General features: G+C 36.1%; 1 protein-coding gene and 2 pseudogenes across 1 annotated transcript; 2 read left to right on the top strand and 1 right to left on the bottom strand.

The window, feature by feature from the left end:
- Positions 1-1,668: 1,668 nt before the first annotated feature.
- Positions 1,669-8,213, top strand: LOC131006082 (putative lysine-specific demethylase JMJ16; annotated as a pseudogene).
- A 1,461-nt stretch (positions 8,214-9,674) lies between these two features.
- On the top strand, positions 9,675-17,983 carry LOC131006081 (serine/threonine protein phosphatase 2A regulatory subunit B''beta-like). Its single transcript, XM_057933224.1, has 13 exons — positions 9,675-10,398; positions 12,075-12,314; positions 12,455-12,560; positions 12,654-12,753; positions 13,339-13,444; positions 13,540-13,630; positions 15,020-15,161; positions 15,458-15,605; positions 15,688-15,797; positions 16,368-16,524; positions 17,019-17,144; positions 17,222-17,372; positions 17,470-17,983. The coding sequence occupies exons 1-12, from the start codon at positions 10,249-10,251 to the stop codon at positions 17,360-17,362; spliced, it is 1,617 nt and encodes a 538-aa protein (XP_057789207.1). The 5' UTR covers positions 9,675-10,248; the 3' UTR covers positions 17,363-17,372; positions 17,470-17,983.
- Positions 17,984-19,012: 1,029 nt separating this feature from the next.
- On the bottom strand, positions 19,013-23,302 carry LOC131006080 (uncharacterized; annotated as a pseudogene).
- Between the last annotated feature and the right edge of the window lie 1,426 nt (positions 23,303-24,728).

Raw genomic sequence — 24,728 nt, 5'->3', positions numbered from 1 at the left:
CAACATGAAAAATTACAATAAAAAATTTCATATAATCTGAAGTAGACGAAATTAAAATTAAATAAAAAAAAAAGTTTATTTCTAAAAATAGTAAAATGATTTTGGCGGGAAAACATAACTTACTATTTATATAAGTGGTTGAGCTTTTATATAGATATATATAGATATATAGATATAGATATATTTTCATGAACATAAGCTATCCCATACTACATGTCTTTTTCGGCTTATTTCAATTAAAATTAAATTACACCCAACACTTTGTTGAATATTTAATCTCTGAATCCAAGTTTTTCCCCTTCGAACGAAAAATAATTGAATATTTCAAGTTTGTCTAATATGCATTTTGTGTATCTTCAAGTGTTTGTTATTTTTCCATTAAAGAAGAGTATTTACATATTTTCAATTGGATTTTAGTAACTTTCTTTTATGAAAATTGGGTCTACGAATTTTTATTTACTTTTTGAACTGGATGCATATATGTTCATTTGTAGAATTGAATTAGTGTAGTTTCAAATTTTCTTTTGTTCTTTAAAAGAAGGAAAGCGATGAGGTTTGAACCCAAATTTTCTCTATTTGCGGAAAAGGTCGTCACCATGTGAATTGTCCCAAAGGAACTTGTTTTTTTTCAATTCATAAAAACGAGTCCTCAATATTTTTTTTGTACTAGACAATGAAGCGTAGTCTGTTGACTGATGGTAAGATGTCTCTCTTTGAACTAATAGGTCGGAGGTTCGAGTCACTTAGGGGCTGGAGTGTGAGTGTGTTTTTTTTTATTTTTTTGAGTGTAACATTTTTTTTTATTAAAGAAAAAAATATTTTCTTTGTACTAAAATTAGATCATTACTAAGTGGCACACATCAAAATACAATTACTCGATTTAAATACAAGTAAATGCACAAGTACTCCAATCTTTGCAAATAAACATACTAGAACTTAATTCAACAAATTTATGAAGAAAATTACCTAAATCCAATCAAAACTAGAAAAACACTAAATAATACTAATAATTCGTGTCATCACCATAAAAAACTAATCAAATAAGTGTGTATGTCTACTTGATATCCTACTAAGTCTTGTATATGGCTAAAAAATTACTTAGTTTTTTGAGTTTGACGTGTTGATTAATGATTATTACTGTATGCATGTTTCTGCTAAAAAAATTCAACCAGTTTCTACGCCACATCAGTAAAGAAAATAAAAAAGATATTATCACATTCAAATATAGTATATAAAATTAATAATCTACTCAAATTTCAATGCCAATAAAATTATCAAAAATATGAATATTACTCGAATCTCCTAAGCAAGATTCATCAAATAAATTTATGACAATGACTAGAAATATTTTCTAGAAAGAGTCAAAGCCCAACCCAACAACATGGAGTAATAAAAAAAAATGAAAAAAAAATGAATAATATAGCGTGACGCTATAAAACCAAAATATACACATAAAACCGTTGTCAAATTACATCAAATATTTCTTCTCTACTTAGGTCCAATGCTGTTTCCCTCATCTAATCGAATTATAATTTCTAACTAAATCCCTAATATAATTTATATTTATACATCACAATTCGTTTTTCCCTAAAAGAAGTTCATCAATTTAACGAACGATCAAGGGGATTCCAAAATAAGTGAAGGTCAGTTTCTAGATTTGATTGTTATTTGATAAAATATCAAGAGTTGGAACCATATGTAGCATTGTGCCCTTTTAACGAAGATACCAAACTTTTAGTATTATTATCTGGAGAAATAAATTGGCCATAAATTCGAACTGTGGAGGAAGGGTTTTCAAATCAAGAGTTAGGTTAATTTGGGGGTTTTAGTTAATTGTGAAATTCCTGAATTTATTGCTTGAATTCATAGGGAGAAATTTATGGGCTGCCCATGGTTTTGAGGTTGCTTGTTTTCTGGGATTTTGGGCCATTTTTCTTGTGATCTTATTATAATTCTGGTATTACAAAAAAGTAGCTGAAACTTTCTTTCAATTCTTGCTGTTGGATCAATGGCTATGCATGTTTGATCTGGATTGTTGGATAAAAGAGAGATGAAAATTTATTTAATTTGGGGCTATTTAAGAAAGTAATATATGTGAATGATGTTTGGTTGGTTTGTGTTGCTGGGACCAAAACTATGAATGGTGGCTGAATTAGGGTCAGATCTGCGATTCAGACTGTATTTGGTGACTCCTTTTTCAATGTTAGAGTTTATCTTTTTCAGCTTTTTTTACTATGCTTATTTATCATGAGGAATTTGAAAGGTTTTCTTGAATGAGGTTTGTGTTTTTCATTAGTGTTTCTTTCTCTCTGGGCTGCAATAGCTTCATAGGCGTGTGAACTATTTCTTGTTTCTTCATGTATTTATGTTATTTTTTTTTTTTTTTTGGTTTCAGCCATAACTGTTGGACATTGTCTTGAAGAAGACAATATGGACATCTCATCGATTCCGCCTGGTTTCGAGTCATTTGTACCCTTCACTCAGGCCAAGATGGAGGATGATCAAGTCAGTAATTATTCAAGTTCTGCCAACCCTTCTAGAGCAGAAAGTATCCAGTTAGAAACACAATGTAACAATGCGAAAACCAGCACGTCTCTTAGGAATAGATCATTGATAAAGCAGGAGTTAGAGGAGGTTGGTCAAGTTTAGTTAACGAAAAATTCTTCAACTCTTTTGAGTTCTCTCAAACTAAGGTCCCTATTTGTGCAATTTCAGGAAAGGATTTCGAGGAATTGGTTGCCGAAAGGGGTTCTTCGAGGGTGTGAAGCATGTGAGAACTGCCAAAAGGTATATAATCAATTCCAGAGAATGCCCTTTGGATTTTCATGCTAAGCCTAGCTACAAAAGACTTTGTCCTCGGCATTATAGGCTGGTTTATTGGCGTTTTCTAGTTGTGAAGTGCTGGGCTGATTTGGGGTCTCGAAACTATTATAAGTTTGCCTGCTTATCTTAGACTTTCATTGCAGGTTATTGCAAAATGGCGTCCAGAAGGAGCTCGAAGGCCTGAACTTGAGGAGGCTCCTGTGTTTTATCCTTCTGAAGAGGTTTCTATTAGCCATTTAACTACTCTGTTCTCTTAATTTTTGGTATCCCTTAAGGAGCTGATCAGCTTCTTAGTTTTGAAAGTACTTATGTTTTTTTAATTTCACCAAATATTTTAGGAGTTTGAAGACACCATAAAATACATATCAAGTATTCGCTCTAAAGCAGAGATGTATGGGATCTGTCGCATAGTACCGCCTCCATCATGGAAACCTCCTTGTCCTCTGAAGGAAAAGAACATACGGGAAAGGTCTAAATTCGCGACACGAATCCAGCGATTAGACAAACTTCAGAATCGGGAATCGATGAGAAAGACTTTCCAAGTCAATTATGACAAGAGGAAAAAGAGAAAATACCCGAGAAGGGGAGCCGATAATGGAAATTGTATGCAGGACATTAAAACTCCAGACAAGGCTGATCAATTCGGATTTGAGCCTGGTCCAGATTTTACTCTGAATGAATTTCAGAAGTATGATGACGATTTCAAGGCTCAGTACTTCTGGAAAAATAATAATAGTTCGAATTTAGGAGGTAACGAGCCGTGGCATCCCACAATACAAGACATTGAGGGAGAATACTGGCGGATGGTAGAGAAACCAACAGAAGAAATTGAGGTATTCTTTGGTGCTGGTCTCGTATGGAGCTTTTTTTCTATTTTCAAATAATAATCACATTGACCTACCTCTTTGCTTTTAGTACTAATAAATTCCATTCCCTTAAAGGTGCTTTATGGGGCTGATCTGGAAACTGGAGCATTTGGCAGTGGGTTTCCTAAACATGCTCACCAAGTTGCTTCTGCTTCAGACGTGAAGTACATTAATTCAGGATGGAACTTGAATAACTTCCCCAGACTTCCTGGTTCTGTTCTAACATTTGAAAGCAGTGACATATCTGGTGTTGTGGTTCCTTGGCTGTATGTAGGAATGTGTTTTTCTTCATTTTGTTGGGTAAGTAAAGAATTCTTTTCATTTGCATTCACATTTGAACACAATCTTTGATTTCCTATCTTTAGTTGTTACTGTTTCTGTCCTTCAGTAGTCTCATTACTGCTAATGCTTTTATTTTTCTCTATATATAATTAATTTCTCATTTATTCTTCACTTGCCAACAGCATGTAGAGGACCATCACATGTACTCCTTGAATTACATGCATTGGGGAGCTCCAAAAATGTGGTATGGCGTTCCAGGATCAGATGCCGTGAAACTGGAGGCAGCTATGAGAAAACATCTACCAGACCTCTTCGAAGAACAGCCTGACTTGCTTCATAAGCTGGTGAGCTTTAATTCCTTACTTTATTGTGTAACTATTTCCTTAGTAACATACAAACCAATATGCTACTAACAGTGCCTGTTTAATGTTCGCCTACTTATGTCATATATCGCTGGTGTTTGCTTGAATGCCATTCAATTGCCTTTTTAACAAGTGAATAACATGTAGCTTTCTTCTACTGTTTTGAATTTAATTCAGTATTTTGAACAATATGCAGGTTACCCAGCTATCGCCTTCAATCCTAAGGTCTGAAGGGGTGCCCTGTTTATCGGTGTGTGCAGAATCCAGGAGAATATATACTGACCTTCCCTCGAGCTTATCATGCTGGATTCAACTGTGGTTTTAACTGTGCTGAGGCAGTTAATATTGCACCAGTTGACTGGTTGCCTCATGGACATAAAGCTATCGAGCTGTACCGTGAGCAAGGCAGACGAACTTCCATTTCACATGATAAACTATTGCTTGGCGCTGCTAGAGAAGCTGTAAAAGAAAATTGGGAACATAATTTTTTGAGGAAGTGCAAATTAAATAATTTGAAATGGAACGAAGCTTGCGGAAAGGATGGGTTCTTATCAAAAGCACTCAAGGTATCTATTACCTCTTCAATCGTTGTCTCTTGTCAATATTGAGCACTTGGTAGACATTTGGCTCAGGCATTAACCTCTACCACTAAACCAACACACCCACCCCCCCTCCTTCAAATTGTTGTTGATTGTGTCTTTCCGTTATCCCTCTGCTCATCAATCTAGTCCAAATATCATTCTAATGCACATTATATTGTGTTTAGACTCGCGTTGACATGGAGAGGGAATGGAGGGAATTCCTTAGCAAATCATCAAAGGTACTGAAGATGGAGGGCTCTTTTGATGCTAGTTGTGAGAGAGAATGCAGTGTCTGCCTCTTCGATCTACACCTATCTGCTGCAGGTTGCCAGCAGTGTTCACCAGATAAATATGCATGCTTGACTCACGCCAAACAGCTGTGTTCGTGCTCATGGAGTGCTAAATTTTACCTTTTTCGTTATGACATCACGGAGTTGAATGTATTAGTTGAAGCTTTGGAGGGGAAACTAAGTGCAGTATATAGATGGGCAAGACTTGATTTGGGCCTTGCTCTCAGTTCTCATATTGCAGAAAAAAAGCAAGTTACATCTCAAGAATCAGCTCGACAAGAATCAGCACCCAGTGCAATTTCTTCAGAGGAGCAGAAAAGGGAAGTGTGTGGAGGCTCTCTGAGTTCAACGAAGTATATAGGCAGCATTGACTCTTCTAAGAATGTGGAACAGCCTATGGTAGTATTGGCTTTGGAAAGTGTGAAGCCAGCTACCCGTTTTTCTCTGAAAGTAAAATCATCTAAATCTAGTAGTCCGTGCAAAGGAGAAAACTCTTTACAGCCGCCTCCCGGACATAAAGTACAATCCTGTCAGGCTTTTCAATCCACTAGTCCCGAGAAAGCGTCTCCAGGAGCTTCTGATAAATCTGAGGAGAAGCAGACATCACTTTCAGGACACAAGGATGTCGTACTCCTGAGTGATGATGAAGAAGATGAACCACCCAGCAAAAAGCTGTGTCTTGTAAAGGAGTCTTCTCAAAAGGAGACAATAGGTATTCAGAAGCCAGTTTTCGCCGATAGTATGACAAAGTTAGATGGTTGCACTGAAAAACCAGCGTCCACGGCCACTGTTACTCCTCCTTCTGCTGTATCCATTCCTAGTTCAGCGTATGTTAAAGTTGAGGAGCAAGCTGAGGCTGAAAGTTCTGTAGGAAGCAACCCTCCGACCAGTTCTTGCATTAATATTTCGTTGATGGATACCGATTCCAACAAGAATGTGTGCAGGACGAATGATTGTGATGAGGCAAGCCGTAATCACCAACAAATGGATGATGAGAAAGTGAAAGGTGAAGATGGTTGTAAAAAGTTAGAGCTGGATGTAGAGTTGAGATCTGTAGATAACATGCTTACTGTATCAAACCCGTCCAGCCATCAAAATAATATGGATGGGTATCGTCGTCAGAAGGGTCCTCGTATTGCAAAAGTAATCAGGAGAATCAGTTGCAATGTCGAGCCTTTGGAGTTTGGAGCCGTGTGTGGTGGAAAATTATGGTGCGATAGTAATTCTATTTATCCAAAGGGTAGGTTTGATGCGTAGTTATACTTGGAGCATCTATCATATGCAGTTCTTTGTTAAATTGAAAAATATAATGGGTTTTTTTCTTTTGTTGTGTACAGGATTTAGGAGTCGAGTAAGGTACATAGATGTCATTGATCCGACCAATATGTGCTATTATGTCTCTGAAATCCTAGATGCTGGGCTGGATCGACCTTTATTTATGGTAAGTATAGCATCAAATAAATGTAAAAACCTTCTGCACATAATATAATCCTTGCAGAATAATATTTACTCATTTTCTTATCGTTTTTGTTAAACCATCTGCTCTTTTTTATGAAAATTTGAGATCTTTCGTGTTACTTTGTTCTTCTACATGACACAGATTTGAGATCTTTTATCCCCTTTGCTTTCTCTACACGGCAAGTTGAATAGTGCTGATATATTGCATTTTCAGGTGTCGTTGGAGACCGATCCTAGTGAAGTATTTATCCATGTCTCAGCTGGTAGATGCTGGGAACTGGTTCGGGAGCGAGCAAATCATGAGATTGCCAAGCGACATAAGCTCGGAAAGGGGAAGCTTCCTCCTTTGCAGCCTCCTGGGAGTGTGGATGGCATGCAAATGTTCGGCTTTTCTTCGCCAGCAATTATGCAGGCAAGTTCTTCTGACTGAGCTTCGAATTTATTCACTTGAAGATATGATTTGCTGATGTTTTTCATATAGGAATAAAGTTTATTTAGGTCCCCTACATTTCAAGTATTTGTTAGCATCGAAGTCGCTGTCCTTGTATTCTAGCTCAAAGTATGCGCCTTTTTACATAAATATCTCACACTTTCGATAATGACTGAATTAGTATCCAATAAATTGACTCCGTTTTTAAACCGAGGACGGGCCCACTTTTCTACAGGAAGAGTCATACATGGAAATGTGCATGAAAACAATTGGGTTTTATCCGAGTATACTTTTCTATAGATTTCTTATTGCCAACACGACTTTTCAGTACCGGAAAAGTGGTCTCGTCCTAATTGAAAACAAAGTCTATCTATTGAATACTATTATGTTGTCGTCGAAAGTGTAGGGACATTTCTCAAGAAGCATGTATACTTTGGGCTAGAAACTGATATTTACCATAACAAATATAAACCTATCTTCAACATAAATGAAAATACAAGATCTTAAATATGCAGTTCCTCCTTAGTTCTTTTTTGTTGCTGTTGTTGTTTTTTCGTAAGGATGATCGATAATGGTTTCCTAATTCCTCTCCGTGATGACTCGAACCCTAATCTAATGGTTAGAGGGGAAATGTCTCACCAACTGACCTGTTGAAATGGTGATACTAAAATGGCCATTTGGTTCTCTCTAAACAGGCAATTCAGGCTTTGGACCGCGATCGAGTTTGCCAAGAGTACTGGCAATCACGATCACGGATGCAGAATCCTTCACAGTCGCGACCAATAGACAGCTCTACTAACGTCATGGCCGAGCCCGTGGCCTTGAGGGCCGTCGAGAGAACTCTCAACGGCCTCTTACAGAAAGCAAACTCGGAGGAGCTTCGGACGCTCGCCGGTGTTTTGCACGGTAACAACTTGACTGATGAACCAAGCTTACTTAGCCGGATTCTTAGTGAAGAGATTAACAAGCACACAAGATAGAAAATTTTTCCAGCCAATAATTTTTGTAAATTTTGGGCTTCATTTTTAGGTAATCTTATGTAGAGTAAATATGGCCAGTCGTCTAATGTATTAGTAACTATGGATAAACCATTCAATTTTGACAAAAGGAAATTCTTAAAATTTTTTTACAATACTTGGCTTTGTCTATTATTGCATTTTCTTGTGAAATCAAATACACCATGTTTTACAAGCACTAATTAGTTGCTCACAAAAAAGTTGTTCCTTGCAATATATTAATTGAAATATTAATTAATTTAACAATTAGTGTTTTATGTAATATCAACTATTCAAATATTTTTCTAGCCATATTTTTGTTAAATCTATAAATAACCTTTAGATGAAGGAACCATTGCGTTTAAGCGAAACAAATTCATACCAAAATACCCCAAAGGTAACATTTAAAAAAAAAATCATACCAAAATACCCAAAGGTGATATTTTTAAATTACAATAAAAATGTGACCTTTATTCCACTCGTAATAAATCAAATTATTAAAATCACCAAAAATCGAGTTTCTTTCATTCAAGGGTATCTCCAACTTTTTTCACCTATAGTGGTTAGAAAAACATGTTTTTATCATGATAAAGTCTATGACGACTAGGCATATGATCACATTCAATCAGAATTTATTAATTTAGTTAAGATTTATTAATCTTCAAATAAAATTTATTACCTATAATTGAATTGGATGTAGTTTTCACGTGTCCTCGTGTGAGAATGCCCTCATAAGAGATCACCTCTTTTATCATAGTGGTTATTATAAAAAGGGGTTATTGCCATAAAATACATCAAGTTTGTCAATTTTCTAGTTTATATCATCACTTTTTTTTTGACCAAAAAATACATGAATTTATAATTTGTTCTCAATTATACCATCATTTACAATTTTGCTCAAATTAATTTGAGGTGGCAGCCGAATTGCTAACGTGGTTGCCGGAATTGCCAACGTGGCTGTCAGAATTGCCAAATCACACGTACACATCTCTCTCTCTCACACACGCACACACACAAATCACATGTATTTTATGGCAATAACCCCTTATAAAAACATATTGTTATCAACTTCGACTAGTGTCATGTGTTACTACTAAATATGAGTAGAAATTGATCAATACAAAAAAAAAGTTCCAATTTTTTATTCAATTCAATGTGAAGTGGATTTTTCAAATTTCAATATTTTGTGAATAAACAGGCCCTCAAGCTCAACTAATGTGCTTATGATTTTATTTTTTTTGAAAGAAAATTTTAAATCTTCTTTTATGAATTCAATTTGTAATGGAATAAATTTGATTTTGTTTCTCAATTCTTCGACCTCTAATATAGATTTTTTTAAAAAAAAGACTGAGATGGACAGAAATGGATTGTCATTATTTAATATATAAATAAATTGCACTGCATGCCAATTTTGCAACAATTTATCTTCAATTATGAAACATAAATGAGCGTTGATTAAAAAAAATTAAAAAAACTAATATAAAAAGGTTGAACTCAAATATAAAATATAAAATATAATACATAAATAAATTGCACTGCATGCTAATTTTGCAACAATTTATATCTTCTATCATGAAATAAAAAATGAGCGTTGATTTTTTTATTTATAAAAAAAACTAATATTAAAAGGTTGAACTCAACATATTCAAAGTCAACCAAAATAATAGCATGTGTTAAATTTAATATATAATAATAGCATAAATAATAATACAAATTTTGACGAGTCTCTTCCAATTTATCTTACATTCCAAATTTTGTTAAAACGAAAGCAATTTTGCTTTGTAAGAATCTCTCAAAATAATGAATTTATATCCACACTATTCACTCTCTCCACCTCCACCCCACACGCACTGGCACACACATTTTATGCACACACTTTTCCTCTGCTAAGGGTTTGCAATCTCTCTCTGTAAATTCCGTCTCTCCGATCTCTCCTCTCAATCCATTCTAGGGTTTGCTCTCCGCTGCTGCACCGATACCGATTTTTGGATCAATTCCGTCTTTTGCCGATTTTGAATTGATTAAGATCCGCGAGCGAGGGAAATTCGGGCTCTTTTTTCCTGTCGGGTCTCGGACTGTGTTTGATGGTTGAAGAAGCGCGGGAGGATCTGAGGGTTGCGAGTTGTATTGTGATTTTTGGGGATATTTTGAGGGAATAGAGATGGATTTGGATTTCAATGGTGATGTCACGTCCCTCGATGCTGAACTATTGCAGCTTCAGGAGGTGTCGCCGCTGGCCATTAAAGCCAACCCGTATGTTGCCGAAAAGCTATTTGATCAGTGGCTGTCGCTGCCGGAAACCAATTCATTGGTAATTGCTTTTCTCTTTTTGTTTGGTTTTTCGGTCGACGATCTCTTTCGTGATTCGGTCGCAGTTTATGTGTAGTTTGGCGGGTTAGGTTAGCTAATATGTGGAAATATGGGTAAGTGAGTGGGAATGGTGGATTCCACATGCAATTTTATTTATTAGTCGTTGGTTTTCGGTGGGGATTGCAGGAAGGAAGAGATAAAGTTATGGGCTTTAGTTTGTTTCTGATTGTTGTTGATAAACCATTGAGACATTTATGCTTTAGCAATATTTCAGAATAGATAAATGAATTAGCAACTACTGTAAACAATCTAAAAAGTGATAGGGATCTTCCGCTTGCTAACATCGATGTGCTTTTGAGCCACTTTATGAGGACATCTATGTTATAAGCAGACAGTTATAGAAACCTCTATCACTAAGGCTGGTCGAGGACAAGCCGGTTGTTTAATGTGGTAAGAGCCCGTATGGAAATGAAATTGGCCAAGTGGTATTCATTGGTGTTGCATGGCTCATGGTTAAAGAACTGAACTTAACTATTGACTACTTCATGTGATGACACCTGCTCTTGTTCATTGGCATATCGATCATCTGATATTAGTAATAGTTGAGTCATTAATAATGATTAGTAAGATGTATTCATGTTTAGGACACTGGAGAATTAAATGTAAGTGAGATTCTGTATTGTCAATTGCTTAAATTGATCAGAATGATATTTAAATATTGATTATGTATTTAATCGAATACGCTGAGACACTTTTAGTGCATGGAAAAACCATGTAATTTTTCTATATAAACCATGAAGTGCGTCATCATCTTGGAAAGATCACATCATTTTCCTTTTAGCTGAACCAGTCATGCTTCTTTAATTCCATTCCATCTTGTGGTATTTTTACTTGAATAGTTGATATAGAATACTATTATAACTCTAATAAATTTCATTATTGTCACAACTTTCTGGGATACATTTAGTTGAAATTCCATATTTTGGGCTGATATCAATACCCTTTAGTATGTTCATGCTTAAATAAATTGAGAGCGTTATCACATTTTTGGAGTTTTCAAATCAAATGGATTTTTAATAAAAACTTTAGATTCTTGTAATAAGTGTTGGACTTTAAGCATTGATTGTCATCATACAAATTGGATAGTCAAAATCTTTCTCCATAGTAATGCAATTTCTAATATCACAAGTCAAACTTTCCTCTGTTGCAGGTCAGTCATTTCTAAATATTTCTCTAAAACATGTGGTAATTTTTAGGACATAATAAATCTGCTACTCTTAAGAGTTTCTATAAACCGACCATTTCGTTTCTGATATGAGTTCTTATGTGAGGGAAAGTTAAAGTTTTGTCTGTTCTTATAAAGTTGTATTCTCGAACAATTTCTGCCACCCATAGTGATTGGAAGTTGTATTCTTGGGAAATTTATGCCACCCGCAGCATCACACTGTTAGTTCAACTGGAATTTCAACTGGAATTTACCTTTGTGGAAATTCTTCATTTAGATGTACTTTTGATGGACATGGAAGCATAAATTTGGGATGAATGCTGTAATATGTCTTTGCCGTCCTTCAAAATTTGCTGAACTTTTTCCCCTCGAAACTGCCCAGAATATTTTAGGTTTAGTCTCGTTATAGTTGAAAGGAATCAGATGTATTCTTATCCACCTATAATATGCAGGTAAAATCGTTGCTCAATAATGCCAAGGGAGGTGGTCCCTTGAATGCTGCTGGATCAGCTAGCACAAATGCTGCAGCTAGCAATACACTGCCTTCAATGTTTCCCGCAGGTAGTACGCCGCCACTTTCACCAAGGAGTTCATCAGGTTCTCCTCGAATCACGAAACAGAGGGCAGGCCCTTCTGCTTTAGGCTCTCCCTTGAAATTAGTGAATGAGCCTGTGAAAGAGCTTATACCTCAGGTTGAATTAGTTGATGTGTTGTTAATCTTTGTTAACTGTTTCCAAGTTTTTATCTTAGAATCCTGCAGCTCCCCCTCCCTCCCCCTCTTTCTGGGCAGTGAGTAGGTATAGTTCACTTGATAATACTTGTGATTTTGCAGTTCTATTTCCAAAATGGCCGCCCACCACCTAATGAATTGAAAGAGCGGTGCTTGTTTAGAATCAACCAATTTTTTTATGGTCATGTAGATGGACTGCAAATGCATGGTGAGATTGGCTAGATGTGCAAGTGATGTAGTCTTAGAATGTTCACTGGTTAATTACCTACTAATGACTGATACATTTTTTATGGATTTTCAGAATTCAAACCAGTAACGAAGGAAATTTGCAAGCTCCCGTCTTTCTTTTCTACTGTACTATTTAGAAAGATCGACACTGAGGGAACTGGAATTGTGACCAGGTAATTGTAGTGAATTATTTATTCGTTAAAGTAATACCAGCTTTGGTCATACCACTTGTATATTAGAATTAGTAATGTTTGAACTACTCCAAAAATTTGATGTGAGCATCAGCTGTATTGGAACTAACATAACACATTCCGTGTGTCCTCATGTTAATCCATGATCCGACTGTGTTAAGTTTCAGTATCTGTAAAGTGATCATCCTGTTTTCATATTTTTGGTATATTTTCCATGCCCATACTTTACCACTTCATCGTGATGTATGGTTTATGGGCTGCCATTTTGCTACTAAGTATGAGGTCCCATTTTTTTGAAGAAATTCTTTGAATTGGGTCCATCATTATCTTGAATTGTTCTAAAATTTCAATTAAAAATTAACATGGTATACAATTTCTGCAGATGAACTTCCATGTGAAACCCACTCTGCTTGACCTTAAACTGATAAGTTTGCAATTGCAGGCAACATTTTCTTGGAAATTGAACTCGTTGCAATTGTCATTGAATTTCTTAGTGATGATTCATGGTTCTGATGTTCTTGTTTACAGTTGTATGTACTCTCACTTCGGCTTATTTTGTCCAAACAGGGATGCGTTTGTCGATTATTGGATTAATAGAAACATGTTGACCAAGGATCTAGCAACACAGTTATTCACAATCTTGAAGCAACCAGAGCACAGACACTTGGTCCAGGTTGAACAAATTTCTTAGTATTTTAATACAGAAATTGAGTTAGCTAGTTATTAATAGCTTCTTCATATGTTGGTAACGTTATGACCTTGAAATAGGATGACTTTAAACCTGTTCTTCGAGAACTTTTGACCACTCATCCTGGGTTAGAATTCCTGCAGAGTACACCTGAATTTCAAGAAAGATATGGTATGTCGTATCCTGTATTTTTGCACTTATTTACTGTTACTGAATCATATTGGTTGAAGTTGAACTTTTCTTTGGTTAAAAAGTCACTAGTCATAGTTGTTATTCTTCTACAAAGAAGCTTATGTTTGTGCTAGATCCTTGAATATAATTTTCCATTGCTTGATGTCACTCTAAAATTTAATTATCATTCTGGCACTTTGTACTTGTCACCAGATTTGCACTACAAATCAATATCTTTGTGTTTTAAATAACTGTTGCTCCATTTCATGTACTGGACATTGTTTGGGACCTTTCTGCTGTTAGCTCAACCATCTTATCATAGTATCAAGCATAGTTACCTGATGAACATAACTAATCTAACCCTTCTACTAGTATCTGCCTTTTGCTTGCTTGTTTGATCTCTTTTACTAATATGAACATGAAGGTCTAGCAATGACACTAAGTCTTGGTAGATCTATGTGGACAAATAATGATTCGCAATGACAATTGAAAGCTTATGCTTGGCCATTCCTTGTTCGTGATGCTACCACTTGAATAAATTGTAGATGATGATCTTACCTACTTCTTTCTTGGCTTTCTCATTCCTGTGTTTTTGTTGATCTATGGGGTTGGAACTTGTTAAATCAAATGGAGAAACATGATGTTGGGGAAAATTTTCTCTATATCTCTACTGATCAAAGCACCTATATATACACAAGAGTCCTAACTGAACTAGGAAAGCACTAACCTGCTCAACAATTTATACCATATATACACATGTAACACATCTAATTCTAACACTCCCTCTCAAGCTGGAGATGTTCTAGGATGAGTGCTTTCTTGTTTTATGAATTTTGTTTGAACCTTGTAACACATCTAATTCTAATACTCCCTCTCAAGCTGGAGATGTTCTAGGATGAGTGCTCTCTTGTTTTATGAATTTTGGTTGAACCTTGTTGGGTAACTTTATTCTTTTCTCTAGTTGGAAGTTCTACAAAAGTAGTTAATGCATTGCGCACCTGTGCTTTTTCTTCTTACCCTGAACAGGAGATTTTGTACCTTTTCTTTTTTCTCTTCCCCTGAACAGGTGTTCTAAAAGTAACTTGTTGGATTTTGTTTAGTCTTCTCATTTTGTTTTCAACATTTGCTAGAATGGAACATATATGATTGATGAAGAGAAGCATGGATATTTTTAACAACTCTTCAGTAGTTCTCCAATGCCTATAGTTTCTTTTATATTTTCTAGGGCAGTGTTGGTTTGCTTGTCCGAACGCAAGTTTCAATGGGTTGGCTGGACTGTTTGCTGACTTTGTATGATCTGCTAATTTTCTTAAACTTACTTTTCCTATTAGTTGTTGGAAGTTCCCAATTTTTTGATTGAAATTAACAGTCCTATTCATCTATCTACAGCTGAAACTGTAATATACAGAATATTTTATTATGTGAATAGAGCGGGTAATAGTCGTCTTACCCTGAGGGAGCTGAGACGCTCAAACTTGATTGCTGCAATGCAGCATGCAGATGAAGAAGAGGATATTAACAAAGTCTTGAGGTAATGAAAGAGAATCTTATTGTCTTATTTTTCTTGTCTATCTGTTCGGCAATGATTATCTTCTTCTTCTTCTTAGAAAAGTGAAAAAGTAACTTATGGATGTTCAATGGTCCCACTAGATTGTAAATATATTTCCAATATAACATTATATATCATTTCTCGCTATAAATTATCAAGCAGCAATCTTGGACTAGGGGTATTGTAAATGCTTTAGTATTCACTATTTTGCATTTTACTAGTGTATGTTGCTACAGCATTCTGTTATCTCATTTCTTCCTGTTATCTCACTTCTTCAGGTACTTCTCCTATGAGCATTTTTATGTGATATACTGCAAGTTCTGGGAGCTGGACTCAGATCATGATTTTTTGATTGACAAAGAAAACCTCATCAGATATGGTAACCACGCACTTACCTACAGGATTGTTGATAGAATATTTTCTCAGGTCTGTGGTTTCCTCATTCTTCATACTATTCGAGACTAGTTGGGTTGCCATCTTTCTAAGCATTGTTCCTTAAATTTGCAAGGTTCCGAGAAAGTTCACCAGTAAGGTTGAAGGAAAGATGGGATATGAAGATTTTGTCTACTTCATATTGTCAGAGGAGGATAAATCATCGGACCCTAGTCTTGAGTATTGGTATGTGCAAGATCTAAGTTGTCAAATAAAAAGCAAGGCAGCATGATCATCGAATCTTGAATGTTTGTTAGGTTCTTTCTATCATGTCATATTATCATGTATGATGTTTATCATTTGCTGAAGGTGTGGCCTCCATGTGGCTAATGGATGGATAATCAGGAAAATGGAGCCTGAATCCTTTGAGTTCTTTATACGTGTGAGTTGCATGGTTGTAAGTATGGGTGTTCCTGAGCCCTTTCAAGAAGTAACTCACTAAAGATTTTGCTTCTTTCCACAGTATTTTATTAGAGGATTGTGGAATAAATTTCTTTCATGCAAGGAGCACAGTACTTTGGTAATTAATCCTGTAGGGGCTCAATATCAATGACTTGAGGCCTTAGAGCAGAACCTGGATTTTAACTTTTCCTGTGAAAGGTTTTAAATGTTTGTTAGTCATGATTAGTAACTATTATAATCAAGCTAAGAGAATATAATGTACTTGGGTTTATGTGTTAGGTGTTCTCTTTTTGCTCAAAATATTTGGTGGATTATTTCTTATATATGTGAGTCAAATAATGTTGTCCTTTTCAGGTTCAAGTGCATAGATTTGGATGGTAATGGAATTATAACAAGGAATGAAATGCAATTCTTTTATGAGGAGCAGTTGCATAGAATGGAATGCATGGCCCAAGAGCCTGTGCTTTTTGAAGATATACTGTGTCAAATTGTTGACATGGTTCACCCAGAGGTGACACTTTTAGTAGATTGGAAATGGCTTATTTTTCTTACATATCTCAGTTGTGCTTTATGTGTCTAAAGGTGCCGTCCTTGCATTTGCTTTGTTTTCTCTTCCGTATTCTGAAATAAAAATTTCTGCTCAAAAGTCCTTGTAATGCTTAGACTTCCCTCTTAGCTTTATAAATTTAAAATGGAGACTAAAAGTTCCGGTCTCATCTTCACAACATTAAATATTTTTGCTTTTTTCCCATTCTAAGGTTCTCATTGAATTGTAGCTTTATTCACTTTAAAAAATTCTGACAAAATTTAGACCATTGTAGGATTGTAATCTGACGGAAATTCTAAGATGTTTCTCTGAACAAGCTGAGATATTATGGCTGAGGAAGCCGAAGTTCATTTGTGATGTATTCATGGTGCTACAAGTATCGACCTTGAAGCTGCGCACGTCGCAATATAGTAGTAACCTGTTACGACATCTGATTAAATTCAAATTGTGATATGCAGGATGACAGCTTTTTCACGTTGCGAGATATAAAAGGAAGCAGACTTTCTGGCAGTGTTTTCAATATCCTGTTTAACCTTAACAAGTTCATGGCTTTCGAGACCCGTGATCCATTTCTAATTCGCCAGGTAAATTGCAAACTTTTCAATTGCTACTCCCAAGAACTGAAATGTCCATTCTCTTCTCAACTATAAAAACTGGACAGGAGCGCGAGAACCCAAATTTGACGGAATGGGATCGCTTTGCTCACCGAGAATACATTAGGCTCTCCATGGAGGAAGATGCAGAAGATGCCTCTAATGGAAGTGCAGATGTTTGGGATGAATCACTCGAGGCTCCTTTCTGACTTCTGTTCGGTAAGATTCTTGTTAATTTTATTATAGAATTTTCTTCTGTATAGGCTCGAATAGGCTCCTACGCTTTGATGCTTATGTCGGGTCTGCATATTTTCAGGACTCTACTATGAATTCCTCGCATATAGCTGCTGGCTACGGAGCATTATAAGCTGTAGGAAGGGGGATTCAGCAGTCCTGCTCACTCACTTGCTCTGCTCGTCTGTCTCGAAGACTCGTTTCTGGAAATTTTGAGCTCACCTTCAGGTAGCGTGCTTGCCTGTTAGAAATGTCGCCACGGGGAACAGGGAAAAGGCTCGGCGAGGTTGCGCATTTGTTGATTTGATACTAACAAGCAAATAGATTATGTTAGTTCACAGCCTTTTTTAGCACTTGGTTCTTTGTCAGTTGTAAGAAATATTTTTATTAATTATTTCATTTGGAGGCAGTATCAAATTGCTTCCTAGTACATTTCTAGTTCTGTCCCTTTCTTTTTTTTTGCTTGCTTTTTTTTCTTTCTTGATTCCTCGACTCTTGTAGTTGTTGTTTTCATTTTTTTGGAATAATTAGCTACAGTTGTCTTTTGTAAACAGCAGTTGGATGTAAAGATACAATTCCAAGCAGATTTCCTTTCATTATGATGTCAACTTACGCCTACGTATGGTGGTTTTCTTTTGTAGGGGGCTTTGTGTTGAAAAAATACGAGATATAATATTCTCTTCGTCTCATTAAACATAACTCACTTCTTTTTGACACGAAGATTAAAGAAAAAGTGTTAATTGGATAAAAGTTGTAAAGTCTACATTTTTTCAAGAGTTAGATATTGTATTTTATGAAAATGAGTCATTTTTAATGGGACGATTGAAAATGGAAAATGAGTCATCTTTAACGGAACGAATGGAGTAATATTTTACGATTTTTAAGTCCACAATAAATTTTTTGCTTTGATATAAGGATGAACGTCTAAATTCGAGCTTTCAAATTTGTGCAAAAATATACTAGTGATTATTTTACTACAAATTTATTTTGAGTTTAGTTTCATTTTTTGTAACATTTAATTATTTGAATGCTATTGAACTACTATTATAATTCTTCATTTCTAATAAAAATCTATTATTTCTATAGAAGTTTGTATTTTCAAAAATTCTGATATATACTTAATTATCTTGCTTGTATTAAATTCTAATGATAGCTTGGTAAATTTTTATTTATTTTGATACTCCCTCCGTCCGCCAAGATTATGTCAAATTGGTTGGGCACGAGATTTAATAAAATTTGTGATGATTTTGATGTAGTGGAGAAAGGGTCTCACCACTTTATAAGATGTGTGGTTGAGATTGAATTTTGGGTGGGTTTTTTTGTAAATAAAGAGTGTTAGTAAGGATAAAATATTAAAGAGGATGGTGGGACCATTGCCTTAAAAGGAAAGTGACATAATCTTGGCGGACGCCCGATATAGTAATTGTGACATAATCTTGGCGGACGGAGGGAGTATAAGTTGCGAACTTTTTGCATTTGAAATTTCATAAAATTATGACAAATTATACACATTGCTATCAAAATTTGCTGCTATGCCTCAGAAATCAACTGAAAAACTTTTCCACTAAAGTGTTGCAGTAAGTGAAATGATTTTCATAGACAAGAAAAAGGGAGATACAGTCGAATTCACAAAAGAATAAATTAATATTATATGTAATTAGCAATTTAAACACACATTCTATCTTCATTCAACCTCTTCTTCTCAAGCCTCACAACACAAACAGTGGAATGTAGAGATGATTTCACCAACCTTTCATTGGCCATCATCATATATGCTATTCGAGCTCTAGTTTTCCGTCGCTTGGGCTCCGACCGGAGCTCGTCCGGTCCCACAATTCCGAGAGCGTGAGGAGGGACTCGGGGCAGCTCGTTCGATAGCTCTCACCAAAACCTGTCCTTGTTCACACTCAAGTAACCGGCCATCACCTTCCCACCGGTGTTCCTCATGCCGTCTATGAGGAAGCACCACGTCGAGCCCAATGCTCCGATGAAGAAGTCGGCCTCCGTGGCCATCAAGAAGTTCACGAGGGGATAGTTGGTGCTCGTCTCCCTGCCAAGGCTCGCCTCATAAGTCGCCATGGTTATGTTCCCCTGCTTGTCGCCTCACATTCGTGTAGTGAAACTTCCAGCCCTTGTAGGACTCTGACCTGTCAACGACATCCTGAATGCAAACGCTTCCTACAGTTAGCATACGCAATGAATGTAAGGAGGCGTTTCTAACGAATGACACAACCTGCATTTCAGTAGAAAGCCAGACGCGGTTCAGATGTGGGAAGCGCCTCCGGACCTTCTCTGCTAGGAGCATGTAATCGTCGAATCCAACCACCTTCATCTCACACGCCTTATCGCCCATCCTCACGTGCATGCTTAGCAACGGACGGGGAAGCCATGGTTTATGATTCGACCATACAAATCTTTCTATATCGCGCTTGTGCTCTTGTACGCCCTGCAGGAACGGAGACGAACTCGTAAAAAATCATTTACTTGCCATATGGCCTTAAAATGAAATGACAAACCTCAAAAATATGTCCAGAGGAAGATGCAAGAACCATTTTCGCAGATTCCCATCCGAATGCAGTATGTCGAGCAATGTTCATCAAGTTGCACGTATACTCGGACTGAAACCTCATGAGGTAGCGAACTGCCTGACAAACCAATCTCGTTAAGCATTGAATTACGACTCTGTTGGATGAACCAAAAGATAGGAATATTAACAAAAAGCATGCTCTTGAGTTAAAGCCTTGATAGTCAGTCTAGTCTACCTGAGCTCGCCACCATCTACGATCCATTTTCCGATGATGAACTAACAAGCTCCCGTTTATCTCTGTTGTTGGCTGCATAATACTCCATGGATTTCCCCATGTCCTGAAGTATAACATTAAGTTAGAGTTGCAATTTCACAACGGTCGAATTTTGCTATTCAATGTATATAGCATCCCACCTAGGTATATGTCCTGCCCAAATTTCTTTGGAAGTATAGTTTTCTTTAACTGTTATAATCCCCTTTTCCAATGCTACTCTGTCATGGAGAAGTTCAAAGGCTCGTTTCCTGCACTCCAGTGAGGTCTCCGGGACGAAATAACACGACCAACTAGACCTTGACGAACCTACACGAAATGGAATCTCTTATACCTTAAGCAGAAAACACTATTTCACAGCGTTTACAACTAGAAGCTTCCGACAGACGGCCAACTAGGAAGCAAAGCATGACTTCAACGTGTTAACTATCGACTACCCTAAGGGGTTTTGATCGATAATTATCTAAATTAGATCTACAACGATATGAAGTATTTACCTTTACAACCATCATGATCAGCTCTATTGTAGTAGTCTGTTACTAACACCCTATTCTCATTGATTGCAATGGCAAGTAGGCCGCACATTCCTGCAAACTGCGCCCCGATGCCAAATCCGGGCAATCTCTCCCAATCCGTTACTAGAAACTTCACACTAGGGTCGTTGCAGTTCACAGGATGCTGATGAAGCCACAAGTCCCTTTGCACTTTCCTTGTTAGAGGATAGTTTTCCTCATCTGATCCCGTGATCTGGCAAAATTCATCTATCATGAGTATTAAGACCAAACATTCTACAGCAATCTTGCAATAACATAGTGGTGAAATTTACTTGCTAGCTGCAAACGAAATGACTTAAACTATCATAGAAGAATATCAATTTATGCAAGTGCTAAAATGCATACAACGTCGAGACTATAAAAGGCTACATACCCATGGCGGATAAGTTCCCTGAGATATTACACGATCCCTGTATTGCTTAAGCTGCTCATCAATGGGTGACAGTGGAAGGTCGTCCAACATTCCTTTCCAAAATGTCCATGGAGGGAAGCTCCCATTCGGGAGGCGTGTATCGAGACGATGATTCAATTCGCTACTCAACTTGCAATCCTCCAAGTGAGGGGCTTCCGGAACATTCAATTTGCTCAATCTTATCTGGTCAGTCGACTCACCAAGAAGGTCACTCCACGCTTTATATAGTAAGGAAACATTCTCATCTGTCCCACTTATATCTCTTTCATCCGGATACGCAATTCTTTCATTCTCATTAAGAAAGGTCCTACAGTCTCCTCCTACATTATCAGTCACATAAGAGATATAATAAACATTTTCATCAAGAACGATGAGTTTTCATTGCAGAATCGCAAAACTCACTATTGCCTAATGAGGTATTTCTCAGGAAACAAAACTAGATATTACACAAAACTACATTTAGCTTTTATCTTTCTTGATTTTATTGGATAATGTATCATCGACACAGACTGTCGTTTCTCTGGCTCTGCTTCTACATTTTATCCTCGACGTAAACAAAACTCACTGCTCGACTACAACATACTTGATCATGAACTTGTCCTAGAACTTTCTCTCTACACATTTGAGGTTTGTGTATCTTGGAAGACTTATCAACTAAAGTAAGTCTTTTTCTCTTTGCTAAGGAATGAAGGAGAAAAGGATAAAGTTGCTTCTAGAGAAAGGCTACCAAAGCAAGGAAAAGTGAGGTTGTTAATCATCTCATCACCATTGTTTTCTCCAACACTAAAAATAATAATCCTCTCTCTCTCCCCCTCTCATGGCCCTAAACCAGTGGCCCTTATGTTTTGTCCAACACCAACACTAAAAGGCCTCTCTCTCTCTCTCTCTCTCTCTCATGGCCCTAAAACCAGTGACCTTATCTCTGTAAGAACAAAAGATGCAAATACAAATAATAGAGAAAGAAAAGAATCTTGAAAAGTCAATCCAACAACACCAAAATAATAACTCTCTTTCTCTCTCTCTCATGGCCTAAACCAGTGTGGCCTCATGGATGAACTGCAAACACTCAAGCCCAGGATCATGCAACAGCAAATATGTGAAAACAAAGATACAAACAAACAAGAATCTTGAAAATTTAATCCAAGATCAAAGAATCTCAATCACAATAACATTTACCGGTTGATGATGTGGAATTGGGGGAAGATATCCCGGGAGAGAAGAGAGAGATGGAAACACCACCAAAATTGGAAGCACCAAATGAGGTAAGAACAGCAAGAAACAGAGAGGCGATGCAAACCCCACACAGAAATCCCACCACACAAATTTGGCATGGAAATGAACTCCCCATTTGGAAAGCTCTCTGTGAAACCACCCTCTCCAGAGACTTCTGATTCAACCCCTCCATTTTCCAAAATTTCAAGAAATTTCAAGAAATTGAGTGAGTTTTTTCCCTAAAGCAAAAATGAGAAATGTGCCCCCAACCAACTCCCAACTGCAAATCACATGAACATTCATTCACTTTTCCACTTTCCCTCCCATTTTAAGCCCTCAACCAGAATTACAAGCATCACTTATGATTGCAGAAAAGTGCCTGAAAAAGTAGGGGAAATTATTCATAATTCAATATTCCCCACTCTCTTTAAAAACACACACACACACACACACAGGAATCAAGAAAAGCATCCATGCACAGGAAAGGTATCAACAATTTGTTAAATTCAAGAAATGTTTATACTCATTTGGTCTAAACTTGAATTCCACAATCACATTATCGCACACACTGACACACACACACTTGAACTCAAGAAATGTTTATAGCACTAAATTTGGTCTAAAAATATGAGGCTCCACAATCACATTCAGGGTTTCTGGCGCACACAAACTCACAGCTGTTTCCACGGACAAAAACACTAAGACAAAGTGAAGAAGGCCAAAAAAAAAAATAGTGACTTGAATCAGCAAAAATGGATGAAAAGGAAAGGGAAGAAGTGACAAATGCTCAAAGAAAAACCATGCAAAGGAGACACATGGGCTACTCTACTTTCCATTTTCTTTTTAACTAAAATAAAAAATACAAACCAATCAAGAAAAAGGCTGAAAACTCATCCTAAAATCGACACAGACAAATTTGCGGCTCACAAGAATACATTTTTTTTTCCCAAGCAAAGATGAAAAAAAAGAAAGCAAGAAAATAAAATCCCACAACATTAAAACATGAGAGAGAAAGAGATAAATGTACACTGTGAAAAAAGCATAGAGAAGAACAAAAGTGGGACATTGACATATCACAATCCCATGAATATTCAGTTTCACAGTTGCAGTGGTGGATTTTTGTTCTTTTCTTTGGGACTTGTTTTCTTGAAACAAAAAAAACTTAAACACGCCTACTTTGTGTCTACTGTGTGTGGTGTTTGGTTTACTCCACTTTATCCACTAGCCATTTGTAAATATTCTGCTATCTTGCTTTTGTAATTTGATCATATTCTTTTTTTCAATTCCGTAAAAATACATTAAATTCCACTCAATTTTAATTTTACTTATAAATTATAATTTTAAATACACAAACCTTGAATTATGCTATTTTTCATACAATTGTAATTATCTTTAAATTAATTTTCGATGTTTATACTAAATAATATAGTTGAATGTATGTTGCTTCAGCTAGTCACGACGTCACCTAAATTAACCATGGCGGCATTAATTTGATATACAAAAAATCAGAACAATTTAATATAAATACAAAATTGTAATTATGCAAAAAAATTGTGTATTTAAGCGCAATTACTTCATTTTTTCTTCATTTGTAAAAGACAGAAAAGCTTTGATGACTTGGTTTCGCTGTTTATGTTCATAAATCACTTGAATAAACAACACAGGAGTTAAAAAGGAATTATTTTGATTTTTTTCTTTTTATTGTTACTGCCGTTTATCTAAATTAAAGCATTGTTTTCATCTTTATTAGGCATTAAATTCAGCTGAGTGCATGTCACCATTCACATTTATTTGAGTTTTAATTTTGTACTACTCCATGTGAGTTATATTATTAGTGGAACCAACGGTTTAAGTAAATTTATTATCAATTCGATTTTCACATGGATTTTATTTTTCTTATAAAATGCAAATTAATTGCATTGGACGAGCTATAAATACAATACGCAAGTTTAATCATGGTGTATTGGCGTGGAAATGTTTATTTTTTAAAATATTTAATTTTATCCTACTATTATTATCTAAATTGAGCTCGTCACACACACAAAGTATAATTTATAAATATTCTTTAAATGCGTCACTGACTCACTAGTCACTACTGTCTAGGAATGTCTTATCCATCTTTAAGAAATAAAAAGAATGTCACTTATCACCCAAAATAATAAATTTGCGTCCCATAATAATAATATTATTATAATAAAGTAATTAGCTTGTGGTGAATATAGATAAGTTATATTTTACGTAAATTACAAATTCGGGTCCCATGTTGACCACATGAATATGCAACATTATAATAAGATAATAATTATAAAAATAGAGTAATTTAGCTTGTGGTGAATATAGTACTAGAGCGGTTCCAATAATAATA

The sequence above is a fragment of the Salvia miltiorrhiza genome, chromosome 1 (assembly GCF_028751815.1).
Source record: "Salvia miltiorrhiza cultivar Shanhuang (shh) chromosome 1, IMPLAD_Smil_shh, whole genome shotgun sequence".
Taxonomy (NCBI): Eukaryota; Viridiplantae; Streptophyta; class Magnoliopsida; order Lamiales; family Lamiaceae; genus Salvia; species Salvia miltiorrhiza.
The sequence above is the reverse complement of the archived record's forward strand: the minus strand, read 5'-3'. Positions and strand labels throughout refer to the sequence as shown.